Source organism: Phascolarctos cinereus, unplaced genomic scaffold (assembly GCF_003287225.1).
Source record: "Phascolarctos cinereus isolate Bilbo 61053 unplaced genomic scaffold, phaCin_HiC Scaffold_3;HRSCAF=262, whole genome shotgun sequence".
In the NCBI taxonomy this organism is placed as follows: domain Eukaryota; kingdom Metazoa; phylum Chordata; class Mammalia; order Diprotodontia; family Phascolarctidae; genus Phascolarctos; species Phascolarctos cinereus.
Window position 1 is genome coordinate 228979089 of NW_027555736.1, and position 16692 is coordinate 228995780.

Here is a 16692-nt window from a genome sequence, read left to right on the forward strand (position 1 = left end):
GCATACCAATTACTGTTCCTTATTGGAATACTAATACATGCTATAAAAAAAATGGTAACATTAGAATATGGAATCTCTAATCAAAGCTTCAAGCCAAAGTTCAACCTCCAAAATGTCAAAAGTTGTGACTGTGGCAGGGCAGCTAGGTGGTGCAGTGGATAGAGCACCGGCCCTGAAGTCAGGAGGACCTGAGTTCAAATCCGGCCTCAGACCAAACACTTGACACTTACTAGTTGTGTGACCCTGGCAAGTCACTTAACCCCATTGCCTAAAATAAAAAAAGTTGTGATTGTGGGAAAACAGGGGCACTGACATGCTACTGGTACAGCAAATGATACAGCCATTTTGCAAAGCAATTGGGAACAACACCCAAAGGGTTATTAAACTGTACGTTCCCTTTAACCTAGCTATACCACTACTAGCCTTACAAAGAAATCAAAGGAAAAGGAAAAGGAAAAGGTCCTATATATATATAAATACTTATGGTAGCACTTTTTTTAGTGGCAAAGAAATTGGTATTGAATAGCTGAACCAATTCAGGCATATGAATATAATAGAATACTATTGGAGGCAGGTAGGTGGCATGGTGGATAGAGACACAACCAGGCCTGGAGTCAGGAGGATCTGACTTCAAATCCAGCCTCAGACCAGACACTTGACACTTATTATCTGTGTGACCCTGGGCAAGTCACTTAACCCCAACTGGCCCACCAAGAAAAAAAAAGGAAAATAAAAGAAAAAAAATACTATTGTGCTATCAGAAATAATGAAAGAAAGAATTTCAGAGAAACTTAGGACTACTTAAATTTATGCAGAGTGAAGTGAGCAGGACTAGGATAATAATTTAAACTATAACAATATTTAAAAAAAAAACAATTTTGGAGGACTTGAGAACTCTAATGAATGCAATGACCAATCATAATTCCAGAGGATCAATGATGAAAAATGCTATCTACATCCTGACAGAAAGGTGATAGACTCAGGGTGCAGAGTGAGACACATTAGACACAGTGAGACACATAGGGACAATACGGGAATTTGTTTTGCTTGAATATGCATATTTTTGGGGTTTTGTTTTTATTTTTTAGCGGGTTGGAAAGGAGGTGGAAATAAAAGGCAACTATGATAATTTTTTCATGAACAAAACAAAATGCCATGAATATGAAAAGTTTACTTTAGCTGCTCAAGAATTTTGTTTGTTTGTTTATCTGCTTTTCTACATAGCTCTCCCACTAATTAGCTATGTGATCTTGGGAAAATAACTCAATCTTCCTTTGTTTCAGTTTCCTGATCTGTAAAATGGAACTGGATAACCTACAAGATTCCTTCCAACTAAGATGTGATTAGCAGATCAATCACCATAATGAGATAATAATAACTCCTGAAATTTGTATAGTAACACCTCAAGGTTTGGAAAGCAATTTCTTTATAACCCTTATGTAAGGCAGGTAATGCAAACTGTTAGTGGCGTTCACCAGGGCCAGCATTAGGCAAAACTGTGGTCGTATGATTTCAGGACCTCTTCACTGTTCTTTCTGGACCCTACTGCCCCTTAAACACCTTTCTTTCCTTAAAGTATTCATTGTCCCTGTGCTGCCTTCCAGCTGCTTAGCTCTCAGCTGCAACATTCCTTCAGTCAGCAGCAGGGCAAGTTCTTGACCCTTTTTCCTATATCCTTTCAAAACTTATCTGTCTTCTAAATGAGTCCTTTAGAAATCTCCAACTTCTTCCAGAAAAAATTGTAATTGAGATGTACCACACTAATGCTTGTAGGCTAGTAGTAACAACACATAGGTGTATTTTAAAAGTTATTTTTAACTAATGATGAAAAGTTTCAAGTCCTCAGGTAGGCCAACTGTTGAGTGGGAAGTTAGGAGGAGGTGATAATTTCCACCTAAACTTTCAAATCATACCATCATAAAGCCCCTAGTTATTACTATGAAGTGACAAAGGTCCCTTGACTTTAGTTTTCAGCATCATTGTTTGGCCTGTGATTTAGACAGTAGATGAAAGTCATTAACTATACTTTCAGTGAAAACACAGTTAATTTTTATATAACTTATTCTTTATATAAATTTTCAGGCAATAAAAAGAAATAAAGACTACATAATCAACTAATTGTTGGTATAAATTTTGATACATTTAATCAGTCAGTAGGCAGAAGAAACTGGATGATTTCATTACTTTCTTGATATTAAGAGAATCAACTGCAAAGGGAAAAATGAACTCAGAATTATACGAAATATATATGCACTGCTTATTAGACATTACCTTTTCAAGGGTATTTCCCTCTAAAATAGCCTTAGTTTGCCAAGGCCAATAAAAAGAAGTCACAAAATCGCCTTTAGCCAAATTTGCATGTTGACTCTCTTCTATAACTCCAACACCTCCACCATCAATCACTTCAGACAGCTCCCAAGGCTTCATAAATTCAAGAAAAGTGGTTTCATTCATTCTACTACGCTGAGAAACAAAAACATTGATTAGGAGAATTCTGAAAATACTTCATGATATCTATATATCTAGAAAGTATTAAAAAGGGATATATTGAATGGTGTTGGGGGGCGGAAGATAGTGTTAAGCATGAAGCAATCCTATGAGATAAAAAACAAAATTTTATCTTCCTCTTTCCTTTCTCTCCTCCCAGGTATTGGTTATTTAAAGAATATCTCGCTTAAGAAAATACCTGTTTAAAGGATAGAGAGGATTTTCAATATCCTCATCATAATCCTAATGAAACTATGAAGTATTATTATCTCACAAATTCTTCCAATTCCCAAACCTGCAAATTTAAAAAAATTTTTTCTCATAGTTATCCTCCTTCCCAAAGCCCTATTACTCAATCTTTTACCCTAAGAGGAACTGTTTTCAATTTAGAACCCATTGCTAGTGACACAGTTAGAAAGGACAATGTTGAAGCAGATTAGCTATGGCAATTTCCAGATATATCGTTTTTGGTAAAAAGAAAGTTACTCATCTCCAAAAGACTCATGATGTCAAATGCTATCCACATCCAGAGAAAGATCTATGGAGTCTGAATGCAGATCAAAGCATATTATTTGCTCTTTTTTTTCTGTTTTGTTTTCTTTCTTCTTTCTTGTGCTTCCTCCTATTGGTTCTAATTCTTCTTTATAACATGACTAATGTGAAAATATGTTTAATAGGAACATATATGTAGATGTAGAGCCTATATTAGATTGCATACTGTCTTGGGGAGGAAGAAGGGGAAGAAGGGGAAGAAAATTTAAAACTCAAAAGCTTACAGAAGTGAATGTTGAAACTAAAAATAAATAAATTAAGTTTTTTTAAAAAAGTAAAAAGCCTAATAAAACTGTTCATCAATTAAAAAAAGTAAAAAAAGAGAAAGTCATCAGTGTTAACAATGAAAACCACAACTAAAGGTTTCCTTCAAGAGTCCTCAGAAGGGGGTACAATTATATACTCAACAATTTTACCAACAGAAGGAACAATTCCTAAAGAAGTTAAATACTCTTAGGGAACACAACGTTTTAGACTCTTTTTAAAATTTGTGATGGAAAAAAAAACTGTAAAGGATACAGGCAAACAAAACCATAAGCTACCAGGCTTCTTTCTTGCTTTCTGAAATGTGAGAAGGTGTAATACATAAATATGAAAGACTTGGTTCCTCTCAAACAGTCAGGGGAAAAAAATGTAACTAACAATGACTAAGAGCTGCATGATTTATTCCATCAGGCAATTCCACAAAAATCAATGAAGGTCTTTCATTTTAGCAACATTACACAACAAGGCTTAGGAAACATACCTAAATAGGAATTACTTAAGCTGTTTGTTGAGCCTAGTGTTACTGATCATAATGACCTCTGAGGAACAGTTTTCATAACATCATAGAAGTTACAAGGTGGCTAACCAATGCAAACACTTAAAACCTTTAAATATGAGAGTACTAGAGACCACATGGACAGAAAGAAGAGACAGATGAGGAGCTTGGGAAATATTACAAGTCTGGCATAGAGGCATGATGTATTAGTGGTGGGGGACTTCAATTATCAAGCAAAGAAGCTAAGAATAATTTTCTGCTTCAAAAGGTGGAGGAACCAAGAAGGAGAATTTCTACTCTGAAGCTGATTCTGACTACCCAGGAAAAACTGGTTGCTGAGGTAGACATGATGGGACCCCAGCTAGAAGTGACCACCTCTTATCAGAGTTTGTGACAGAGGAGAGGAAATCTGCACAGTATGTATTATGAACCCTAAATTGGAAAGTCAGATTTTAGAGTTCAGAGGAAACAAAGTTAAGATTCCATAGAGTAGAATGCTTCAGAGTATGTCAGCTCAGGAGAGTAAGAAGATATTCAAGAATGACATTCTCATAGCCAAAACAGAAATGATTCTAAAATGGTATTTGTCTGAAAAAAATCAATTCAATAAAAATTTAGTAAGTACTTACTATGTGCCAGGCACATACAAAAAGAGGCAAAAGACAATACCTGTCTTCAAGGACCTTACGAAGAAAAGGTCGTGGTATGTGCACAGGGAATTCACCAACAAACTTAAGTTTTAAAAAGAAATGTTCAGTAGATGGAAACAAAGGCAACTGCCTTATGGAGGATGATGGCACAGCCTTGTAAAAACCATGTTAGACCAAAAAAAACCAAACAAACCCAGAAGAAAGAAATAGAAAGAGAAATTCCATTTAAAATAACTGTGGATGGTTTAAGAAACTTGTGAGTCTATTTGCCACAGGAACTATATGAATACAATTATAAAAAACTTCATACAAATCAAGACATCCAAATAACTAGAGAAATATTAATTGCTAATGTGTAAGCTCAGTCAATAAAAATGACATTACTACCTAAATTAACTTACTCATTCAGTGCTATAACAATCAAATTACTAAAGAATTACTTAGTAAAGATGGAAAAAGTCCTGACAAAATTCATCTAGGGGAACAAAATGTTAAGGATATTATGGGAATCGATGAAAAAAATATAATGAAGTAGGAATACTAGTATCAAAGCTCAAACTATACTACAAAGCCACAATTATCAAAACTATTTGGTACTTGGTAAGAAATAGAGAGGTTGATCAATGGAACAGATTAAGTATACAATACAGAGAAACAAATGAGCATAGTAACCTAGTGCTTGATAAATCCAAAGATGCCAGCTAGCAGGGCAAGTACTTCATATCTGACAAAGACTATTGTGAAAACTGGAAAGTAGCCTGGCAGAAACGAGGCACAGGCCAACCTCTCACACTGTACATACCATGATAAGCTCAAAATGGGCACATGATTTAGACATAAAGTGTGATATCATAAGCTAATTAGTAGTACATGGAAGAAATTAACTGTCAGAACTATGGAGAGGGGAAGAATTCATTCCAAAAAAGAGACAAAGGTTTACAGGAAGTAAAATGGGTGATTCTGATGATATTAAATAAATTTTTTTACACAAACAAAAACAATGCAGCTAAAATTAGAAGGAAAACAGGAAACTAGGAAAGAAATATCTGTATATTTACTCTGATAAAGGTCTCCTTTCTAAAATATAGCTGAGTGAAATTTATGAGAAGAAGAGTCATTCTCCATATAATAAATGGTCAAAGGATATGAATAGGCAACTTCTGGAAGAAGAAATTAAAGCTACCAATAGCCATATTAAAAATGCTCTAAAACACAACTAACAACTCTAGGGAACAATTTGGAACTATGCCCCAAAAGCTATTAAATTGTACATATCCTTTGACCCAGTGATACTGCTAAGGCAAAGAACTGGAAACTGAAGTGATGCTCACCAGCTGGCAAATGGCTGAACAAGTTACGGTATATGAATGTGATGGAACACTGCTATGCTGTAAGAAATGATGATAGATATGGTTTCAGCAAAACCTGAGAAGACTTATATGAACCAATGCAATATGAGGTGAGGAGAACCAGAAGAACAAGGTACACAGTAAAAACAATATTGTAAAGATAACTGAGTGTGAAACTTAGTAACTCTGATCAACATAATGACCAATTACAATTCCAAAGGACTAATGATGAAATACGTTATCAAGCTCTAGAAAGAGAACAGATAGACTCAGACTGCAAAATGAAACATTTTCTTCTGTTTTTCTTTTTCTCACTTTTTCCCCCCTTGTTGGAACATAGCTGATGCGGAAAACTGTTTGCATGCCAATACATATTTGTAATGAGTTTTATTTTTATTGCCTTCTCAGTAGAGGTGGGGCAGGAAGGGGAGAATTTGGAACTCAAAATAAAAATGAATTAAATTTTTGAAAAATAGTTAATCTTATACTCTCAAAACAAAAAATAATAAAAATTGTTGGGAATACCAAAACTTAGACTTTGAGGCTGGCAAAGAAATCTCAGTTCAACAAAATGTCTTTTTTTTTTAATCCTACCTTAGGAGAAAAAGGGGAAACGAAGAGATAATAACTTTGCTTGGGGTGGATGAGATAACTGACAGTAGAGAGAAGACAGAACTGCTCAAATCTTAATTTATTGCTTCATTTCTCTCTGCAGAGGAGAATGATCTCTACACTAAAAAGGACAAGACAAAACTGACTAACAGAGTTGATACCCAAAATATATAAGGAGAGAGTGAGTGAGCACTTAGCTATCCTAGATGAAGTTCAGTCACTTGCCCCAGATCATCTGAAAGTACTGGCCGATGTGAATGTTGAGCCTCTATCAATGATATCTGAAAGACCCTTATGGAAAATGGGAGAGGTATCACAAGACTGGAGATGGATAAAAGTCTGGATTTAAAAAATAAAAAGGAAGAGAACACAGACTGCAAACTATGTAGGTCAGTTGGTGGGATTTTGATTCCCGGGAAAGATACTGAAAGTATAATTAAAGAGATGACTGACAAACATTTAGAAAAGATAATTCAATAATCATCATGTGTTATTACTACCTTTGTGACAAATTTAATATTGGGTGCCTTGCACACAGTAGATGCTGGATTAATATTTATTGAATTGGAAAAAGAAACAAAGTTCTAAAAAGGGAAGTAGTTGTTGCTGTTTTTCCTTCATTCTCAAAGAGGACCAATGATTTCATGAGGGTGATGTCTTGACAAAGACACCTCGGCCAAGACACTAGAGTGGTTCACCATTTCCTTCTCCAACTCATTTTACTGATGAGGAAACTGAGGCAAACAGGGTTAAGTAACTTGCCCAGGACCATACAGCTGATAAGTATCTGAGGCTGCATTTGAACTCAGGTCTTCCTGAATACAGGCTTGGCACTCTATCCACTTTGCCACCTAGCTGTCCATGGCACATATGCCTGGAACACAGCAGGCGCTTAATAAATATTTCTTAATTGATTATTTTGCCATAAGACATGAGCAAAGGGAAAGACTTAAAGAAACCTGAGAGGACTGGTATGAACTGAAAGAGAGCCAAATGAACAGAAGTAGGAGATCTAATTAAACAGTGACTGCAGCATTGTAAAGAAAAACAACTTGAAAGATTAAATAACTAACATCAATGCAAAGAGCACTGATAAAGACTTGGCAGAGATGTGATGACTGACAGGTGCAGAATGAGACATGCATTTTCAGAAGGAGCCAATGTATGGCTTTGTTTTGGGTAACTAATTTGTTACAATACAGGATTTTTGTTTTGGGGAGGAGAAGGGGTGGTACTGACAGGAAAGAAAGAAGGAAAAAAAGAAAGGAAGGAAGGAAGGAAAGAAAGAAAAGAAGGAAGAAAGCAAGAAAGAAAGGAACAAAGGAACAACAAAAGAAAGTAACAAAGAAAGAATTAAGAAAAACAAGTCAACAAATTCTTTTTTAAAATAGAAAAGAAATAAGAAAGGGACACAGAAAAACAGGACAGTGTTAGAACTACCACGTTAAATTTGAATGATAAAAAAGACAAACTATGTATTGGAGGTTTTATAAGGAATCTTCATTTTCTATTCTTTCTATAGAAAATGTTCATTTTTGTTGATGTTTATCAAGGTCATAATAATAGAAATAAAATACTTTTAAAGGGAGGCTCTGCAGTGTTCAGGGCTAAAGGAATTCACTACAATGGCAGCCACAAAAAGGAAGATTTAGGGAACTTCCTTTTTTGTAAAGAATCCTGTTCTGACTTGAACTCTGTGCTGAAACTCCTGCGTGACAAACCTGAACATCTTGGGTGCGCACATATCTCACCTAAAATTAAAGGCCACAGGATTGTAAGAAAAGTTTATCTCATATGTTTCTAGGAATCTCATAATTTCGATATATACAGGGAGATATTTTGTTAGAGAGGTCTGTAAGGCAACATTTTGTTTGGCTAAATAAAATGCCTTTTTTTTTATAGTCAACAAACAAGAAGCACGGTGAAATTTTATATTCTCCATGCCTTTCAGTCATTACTAAGATATGGTTTATGCTTGTAAAACGTTAATTGTTGGGGGCAGCTACGTGGCACAGTGGATAGAGCACTGGCCCTGGAGTCAGAAGGACCTGAGTTCAAACTTGGCCTCAGACCAAGCACTTGACACTTACTTCCTGTGTGACCCTGGGCAAGTCACTTAACCCCAAATGCCTCACCAAAAAAAAAATTCTATATAAAGCCTAATTGTTCCTTTCTTCTTTTTTTTTTTTGACTAGGGAATGGGATTAAGTGACTTACCCAGGGTCACACAGATAGTGTTACATGGCTGAGGCTGGATTTGAACTCAGGTCCTCCTGACTCCAGGGATGGTGCTTAATTGCTCCTTTTTAATACCCTTTTCAATAATATCCTATATGCACATGTAGCTTATTCCCAGGAAATGTATGGTTATTATTTTAATCATAGCATCTTGCTACTTACCATATACGGATCCACAGAGAGATAAAGAGTTCGGACTTTTACTTGTCCCACATTTAATTTATCTGGTAAATTAGCTTCTTCCATACGGAAATTCTCTGGCACTGGGTTGCCAGTTTTTCCTAAAATAACATAGGAGAAACAAAGAGGGAATAAAAGTATTTTTGAATAATGATTGTTTTAACTATTATTTTTTTCTTTACCTTTTCAAAAAATTTTAAATTTATTTTTAGTTTTCAACATTCACTTCCATAATATTTTGAGTTCTAAATTTTCTCCCTCACCTTACCCTCCCCATACTCCAAGACAGCATGCAATCTGATATAGGTTATATACACACACACACACACACACACACACACACACACACACACACACATTCATATTATTAGTATTGTCATTATTTTATATATGTTCATATTAAACAAAATTTCCCATTTTAACTATTCTCTAAAATAATTCCCTTTTGCAATCATTCTTTTATTCACTTCAAATGTCCATTTTCCACCAGCAGCTCTGCATGGTTTCCAATCCACGGAATATCATGATGCCCCCAAGCTGGGTACTCCCTGGTGCTGTACTGCTGCTCTCCCCTCCCCTTTAGATTGTAAGCAGTCCCTGAGGACAGACTGTCCTTTTATTTTTTTTTAAATCTGTATCCCCAGTGTGTTAGAAGGCATTTAATAAATGTTTATTGAATTGAACTGAATAATGCCTGTTGTTGAGCTGCATTTCCCAACAATTTTAAATGGCCTACTTAAAACTAAGTTGTTTTCCAACTGCTGTTGATTTTGTCAAAAATGTCCCTTTGAAACTACAGATTTTACAATTGGTATTACCCACAAATCTCGTGATAAATTTTTTTAAAGTTTTATTGATACTTATTGTATTCACCTCAAAGTCATTTCTTGGAATCCCCACCCCTAACTTTCTCCTGTGACAAAGAAAAATAGTTACATAAAAATTTCTGATATAGAGATTGCACCTGACAACTTATATAACATTAGGCCCAAGAAGTCATCTACCTCTTTACTAGGAGGTACATTTACTACATTTCATTATCTGTTTTCTGGAATCTTTATTGGTTTTTCAATTACTCACTGTCCAACTTCCTTTTAATTTTTTCATCTATATCATTGTGGTCTTAGTGATGAGGTCTAGAGATTTAGGAGTGCTGGAACCCCAAAATTACAACATGTGAGCCCTGCCTGAAAGGATTTGGCCCAAATCTTCTGTCAGCCAGAGAAAAAGTTTATTAGAGATAAATCAGACAAGCCAGATTCTTAAGGAATCTGAACATTAGTGATGCCCTTAAGGACCAGCGGACATGAGAAAGTCTCATTGTTCAAATGGGGGCCAGTGTGGATCTTATATACCCTCAAGTAATTTTGGGTGACCAGAGGAGTGGCTGGGAAGAGGGTCTGGGTGACTGGGGGAGGAGTTTAAGGAGAATTCTGATTGGAATGTCTGGGAGATAATGAAGGGAACTGGAAGGAAGTGGTTTGAATGGGGTCTGGACAAGACTAGGGTTTCACTGCATTTTCAAAGGGAGATAGGGAGAGTAGATATGGAAAAACCTATGAGTAGAATATAGCCTCAGGTAGCCATTTGAGACCTAAGTGAGTTTAAGGGTTTCCTGGGGCCAGTAGGCAATTGGGAGTCAAATTCTTTTTGGGGCAAGGAGCAAAGGTCTAGGCTTGGGCCCATACCCCATCACTAGTATATATTATTCTTTTAATGCTACATATTTTGTTCTGCATCAGTTTACATTGCCCATGAAATGAACATTTCCATGTTTCTCTGAATTCCCCATTATCACTGTTTCCTTGGTAATACTATGGATTTTATTTTATGCATTTATAAATAGCATTCTCAGAAATGTTCAGTTAAAAGATTAAGAACCGGAGCAGCTACGTGGCACAGTGGATAGAGCACTGGCCCCAGAGTCAGTAGGACCTGAGTTCAAATCCTTCCTCAGATACTTGATACTAACTAGCTGTGTGACCCTGGGCAAGTCACTTAACCCCACTGCCTAGCCAAAAAAAAAAAGAAGTAACAAGTAGCCACAGCTGTACATTAATCATAAGCAAATACATACCAGGTCGGAAATTCAGTACAACTCTTTGGACATGCATCACTATGTTCAGGCAGTAGAGCTACAAAGATCTGTCCTCAGAGCTCCCTAAAAATTCAAAACCAAAGAAGAGTTTCAAAAAATTGACAATTAAAGGAGTAAAAGAAATGCATTATATCACGTCTATGTTCCCAACTGGAATAAGGGAGCATAGGTATTATTTATTCAAACAGGTACTGCAGGCTTTGGTCTTCTCAAAGCCTCCTCAACTGAAAAACCACAAATGATATTTTCTTCCAACGCTAGTCATACTATTTGATTATAAAATTAAAGCCTATAAAAATCATGTCTATGTATCATGAATACTTTCTTTGGGTAGGGAGTCAGCAGGCACAGGATATCATAAAAACGAAGCTTATTTTAAGAGATAGGTAACAACTGGTTACCAATGTTGGATTCATAACTGAATTAGCCACCTGTGTAAAGTCAACTTCAGGTAACTTGTTGGAGCAAAGATCAAAATAAATCTAAGACTAGAAAAATAAAACAAAGACATTGCCATACAATTAAAGAAACTCCAACTTGGTTTCTTTAAGCAAACTGTTGATGCCAGGCCAAGGTGAGAAAGGAGTACATGGAGGACAGAGGGGACAGCCCTGCAAAGGCATGGCGACAGGATCTCATGTACGAAGGACAACAAGCAGGCCAGTTTGGTTTGGCTGGGCCACATAGTTAATGAAAAAGGAATCAGGTAAGTCTGGAGAAGGAAATCGAACCTAGATGGTAAAGGATGTCAGAACAGAGGAGCTTATTCTTGATTCTGGAGAGGGAGCCGCTGGAGTTTCTTGAGAGAAGAGTGGAACGGTCAGATTTGAACTTCAAGAATATCAATTTGGCGGCTTTGTGGAAGTTGGACTGAGGAGACAGAGCATGCAGAAAGACCAATTAGGAGGCTAAAGCAGAGAGGTGGGGAGGGCCGAAATTAGAGTGGCAGCTGCATGAAAAGAGAGAGGGATGAAAACAAGAAACACTGTGGTAGAATCAACTTGACGATGACACTAGTTTGGTTCATATTTATTCCCACACAGAGATGAACTCTGAGAATATCAGAATCTCTAGGTTCTAGGTGCACATTACTTCCACCCCACCACCATAAGCAAGCTGAATGCCAAGTCTATAACAACAGGTAATAAACAGAAATGGGGCCCACATGGGAGCCTCAGTTAGCATGGGACCGCAGAAAGGGAAATCCTCTTTTCCTGGAGCATAAGTCCTCTTTCCTCCATAAACAAACTCAGACACCAGTATGGGAAATCCCAGTAGCATATGAGAAGAGTTAGAGTTTGTTGAAGGCAGCCTCCAAGTCTTCTTTGTGCTCCTTTCCCCTGGACATTCTGCTTGTTCCATCACTCCAAAATGAAATCAGTCGGTCTGTATTTTGTCTTCCAGTCAGTCTTGGCAGCTTCATAATCTACACAAAGCACTAGCTGATTGTGGTGGTTCCCATGCTCTATTTGACTTAGGTATACTTTGCCACAAGCATGGCAAGCAGCTGGATTTGCCCAGCCAGTTCTGACATCACATCACCATACAAGTCCCCTACCATTTCTACAAGCAGCTTGTCTTCTCACTCCCAGCAACACTACCTTTTTTTTCCCCCTCATTCAGTCCTGTGATTTATTCAGGCTCACAGAAATAAGGAAAAGTGAGTGCTTTCCTATTAGGTTATGTCCACTGCAATCACAAAATCAGTCTCCCCCACCCCAAACACACATGCATATGTACATATTTATATATGTTATGATATTATATATTTATGTATAATCAGCTTTCTTTATTAAAGACTAGCATTTGAGAGTGAATGTGTATAAACTTTAAAACTAAAACAGCATTGTTAATTTTACACACACATACACGCCCCCCACATATACACCAATATTCAGTTCCACAGGAAAGCTTCTAAATATAGGTTATACCTATAGGGCTACTCCTCGCCTCTGGTTCACACTTATAGGTTGTGCTTCCCAGGTGTGATAGCAGCAATATCCTAAGGCCCCACTCAAGGTAGGTAAGGTTAATTGGTTGTTTTTTTTAAGGTATTGTAACTGATGTCAACACTTAATCGGCTCAGGCCATTGACGTGGTTCCCTGGTGTCCCCAGTATAAATTGCTCCCTGCTCTCTGATGCCTGACTGGTGGACCACCACGCACAACAGAGTTGTGCTTAGCTAAATCAACAGTGTCCTTCAAAATATCCTCCCCCTGCTACGACTGAGTAAATCTCCTTTTCTTAACTGTCAGATTATCCATGAGTGTTTCAGTTTTCCAACATCAAACATGAGGTACAAGAGCAGTCTGATAAACTCTGGCCTTCAACACCAGGGCACAATTACCCCATTTTAAGACACCATGCAGGTAGACATTTCTAAAATGACAGCTTCTGAGCTAAATGCATTCATCCATTCATTTATCATAATTAGGTTGAAGGCATTCACTGTGTGGCATAGTAAAAACAGTAGCTACAAAACATTCCCCCAACAAACCTGGTAAACTAGTAGAGAAGCACACTTAGGTCCAAGACAACTCACATCTTACACTACTCTTCCTAGGATTCAACTATACAATACCCAGTATGATGAGACATTTTGATAGTCGAACACCTGACAAAGTCAAATTAGAAAATCAGGACGTCTTATCTGAACAAGTCATTCAATTCCTGGGAGCCTGTTTTCCAAATTGTAAAATGAACTTAATACTATTTACCACACAGGGCTATTTTAAAGATTAAATAAGTAAATGTATGTAAAATGTTGATAGAAAATATAACCTAGTAAACCATAATTGTGGACATCTGGATTGTTTCCAATCTTTTACTGCTGCACCCTGTCTGGGCTACTTCCCAAACATGTTACTTGTGCGTTGGAGCCCCCAGATGACGGCTGTTATTCCCATAGGTTCTAGGGTACCTAGACACTATAGTTCATGAACCCCCAACTAATGCTCCCAACAGTGAGCCAACAGACACAATTAGCTCTTAGCAAAGGCATTTACTAAATAGGGAAATTAAAACTCTCCCAGTAATACATATATTGTCAATGGAAAGGGTACGTTAACTTCTGAGTACAATGTAATGAGGCACACGTGTAGGAAATACTTTTGGTTCAGTCAACTAACTCACAACTTCAGGACTGTTACAGGTCCCTGAGACCCTCTGGCTTTGTAGACTTCCCACATAGCTACATAATACATACATACACAGTGATCACCCCGCCCCCCAACTCCCTTAACGTTTTCTCCAGAGGCAGTTTTAGACTGGAACTCCAGAAATGCCAAACTCTATTTAAAGCCCCCCAGAGACATGACCCATTTTCAGCCCAGCCAATCACATTCCCTTTAGATTCACTCAGAGAAAGGTGTTCACATTTTGTAAAGGGAATACTGAGTGCTGTTAGCAAGAAATTTCATTACCTCTTTTATCTACTATGACATCAACTACTATTATTACAAATAGCACTATTCTGAACATTTTTGTACTAATTACTTCTTTTTTCTTTCTGGTTATTTTCTTGAGATGTGTTCCTAAAGTAAAATTATTGGGTCAAACTCTAGGAAAAAGTTTTATAGCTTTTGTTACATACTGCCAGATTGCATTCCTAACTCAACCATATTCTCACTAACATTGAGAGGCTTTTTAAATTTACAGGTAGATGATTTAATACTTTAAGGTGGATTTGATTTACATCTCTTTAATCCTCAGTGAAATTACGCATTTTTCTGAGTGACTAATTGGTTAATTTTCAACAGTAGTAAATGAGCTACAGCAGCTACCCAACAGGGCTCATTGTTATTCAGTCCTTTCAGTGGAGACTCCATTGGGGGTTTTCTTGACAGAGATACTGGAGTGGTTTGCCATTTGTGTCTCCAGCTCATTTTACAAGTGAGGAAACTAAGGCAGTGTCAAGTGACTTGCCTAGGGTCACACAGCTAGATGAGTCTTCCTGACTCCAGGCCTTGCACTCAATCCACTGCACCACCTAGCTGCTACCAAACAGGGCTAATATAGGCTTTTTTTTTCAATTTTATTAATTTATTGATTTAGCAACAATCACTTCCATATGCTTTTGAGTTGAAAATTTTTCTCCCCCTTCTTCCCCCCCACCCTTCCAAGATGGCACACAACCTGATACAGGCTTTACATTTACATTCCTATTAAACATATTTTCACATTAGTGAAGTTATAAGTAAAAATTAAAACCGATAGGAGAAACCATCAGAAAGATGAAACAAAACTCAACTGAAGGTAAAAATAAGTGATAGCAATTCGACTTCCATAGTTCTTTCTTTGGATGTGGACAGCATTTTCCATCCCGAGGCCTCTGGAGATGTCTTAGATCCTTGTAATGCTGAGAAGGGTTCAGTTTAACAATCTTAGTCATCGCATAACATGGCTGTTATTGTGTACAAAGTCCTCTTGGTTCTGCTCACTTCACTCAGCATCAGACCATATAAGTCTTTCCAGGTTTTTCTGAAGTCAGCCTGTTCATCATTTCTTATAGCACAATAGTATTCCATTACATTCATATACCACAACTTGCTCAGCCATTCCCCAATTGATGGGCATCCTCTCAATTTCCAATTCTTTGCCACCACAAAAAGAGCTGCTATGAATATTTTTGTACATGTGGGTCCTTTTCCCATTTGTTTGATCTCTTTGGGATATAGCCCTAGAAGTGCTATTGCTGGATCAAAGGGTATGCACATTTTTGTAGCCCTTTGGGCATAGTTCCAAATTGTTCTCCAAAATGGTTGGATCATTTCACAACTCCACCAACAATGTATTAGTGTTCCAATTTTCCCACATCTTCTCCAACATTTATCATTTTCCTGTTTTGTCATGTTGGCCAATCTGATAGGTGTGATGTGGTACCTCAGAGTTGTTTTGATTTGCATTTCTCTAATCAATAATGATTTAGAGCATTTTTTCATATGACTATAGATGGCTTTAATTTCTTCATCTGAGAACTGTCTGTTCATATCCTTTGACCATTTATCAATTGGGGAATGGCTTGTGTTCTTATAAATTTGTCTTAATTCTCTATATGTTTTAGAAATGAGGCCTTTATCAGAGAGACTGGTTGTAAAAATTCTTTCCCAATTTTCTACCTTCCTTCTAATCTTAGTTGCATTGGCTTTGTTTGTGCAAAAACTTTTCAATTTAATGTAATCAAAATCCATTTTTTTTCATAATGTTCTCTATCTCCTGTTTGGTCATGAATTCTTCTGTTCTCCATAGATCTGATAGGTAAACTATTCCTTGTTCTCCCAGTTTACTTATGGTATCAGCCTTTATATCTAAGTCATGAACCCATTTTGACTTTATTTTGGTATATGGTGTGAGATTTGGGTCTATGCCTAGTTTCTGCCATACTCTTTTCCAGTTTTCCCAGCAGTTTTTTTCAAAGAGTGGGTTCTTATCCCAGAAGCTGGGGTCTTTGGGTTAATCAAATAATAGATTACTATAGTCATTGACTACTGTGTCTTGCATATTTAACCTATTCCACTGATCCACCTCCCTATTTCTTAGCCAGTACCAAGCAGTTTTGATGATTGCTGCTTTATAATACAATTTAAGATCTGGAATTGCTAGGCCACCTTCCCCTGCATTTCTTTTCATTAGTTCCTTTGATATTCTGGACCTTTTGTTTTTCCAAATGAATCTTGTTATTATTTTTTCTAACTCTATAAAATAATTTTTGGTAGTTTGATTGGTATGGCACTGAATAAGTAAATTAGCTTAGGTAGGATTGTCAT

At 36.9% G+C, this 16692-nt stretch overlaps 2 protein-coding genes across 4 annotated transcripts in view; both read right to left on the bottom strand.

Annotated features, from left to right (window-relative positions):
- The window catches only part of LOC110208345 (prostaglandin reductase 2-like), a 544334-nt gene that overhangs the window by 87243 nt on the left and 440399 nt on the right, over window positions 1–16692 (bottom strand). The window lies entirely within an intron of this gene.
- LOC110208347 (prostaglandin reductase 2-like) overlaps window positions 1–16692 on the bottom strand; it is a 32914-nt gene that overhangs the window by 12449 nt on the left and 3773 nt on the right. Inside the window, exons 2-4 of the mRNA XM_020986324.2 lie at window positions 10906–10989; window positions 8811–8929; window positions 2272–2463 (exon numbers count right to left, since the gene is read on the bottom strand). Coding sequence (XP_020841983.1) covers window positions 2272–2463; window positions 8811–8929; window positions 10906–10942 — 348 coding nt within the window. The 5' untranslated portion in view covers window positions 10943–10989. The remainder of the gene's footprint in view (window positions 1–2271; window positions 2464–8810; window positions 8930–10905; window positions 10990–16692) is intronic.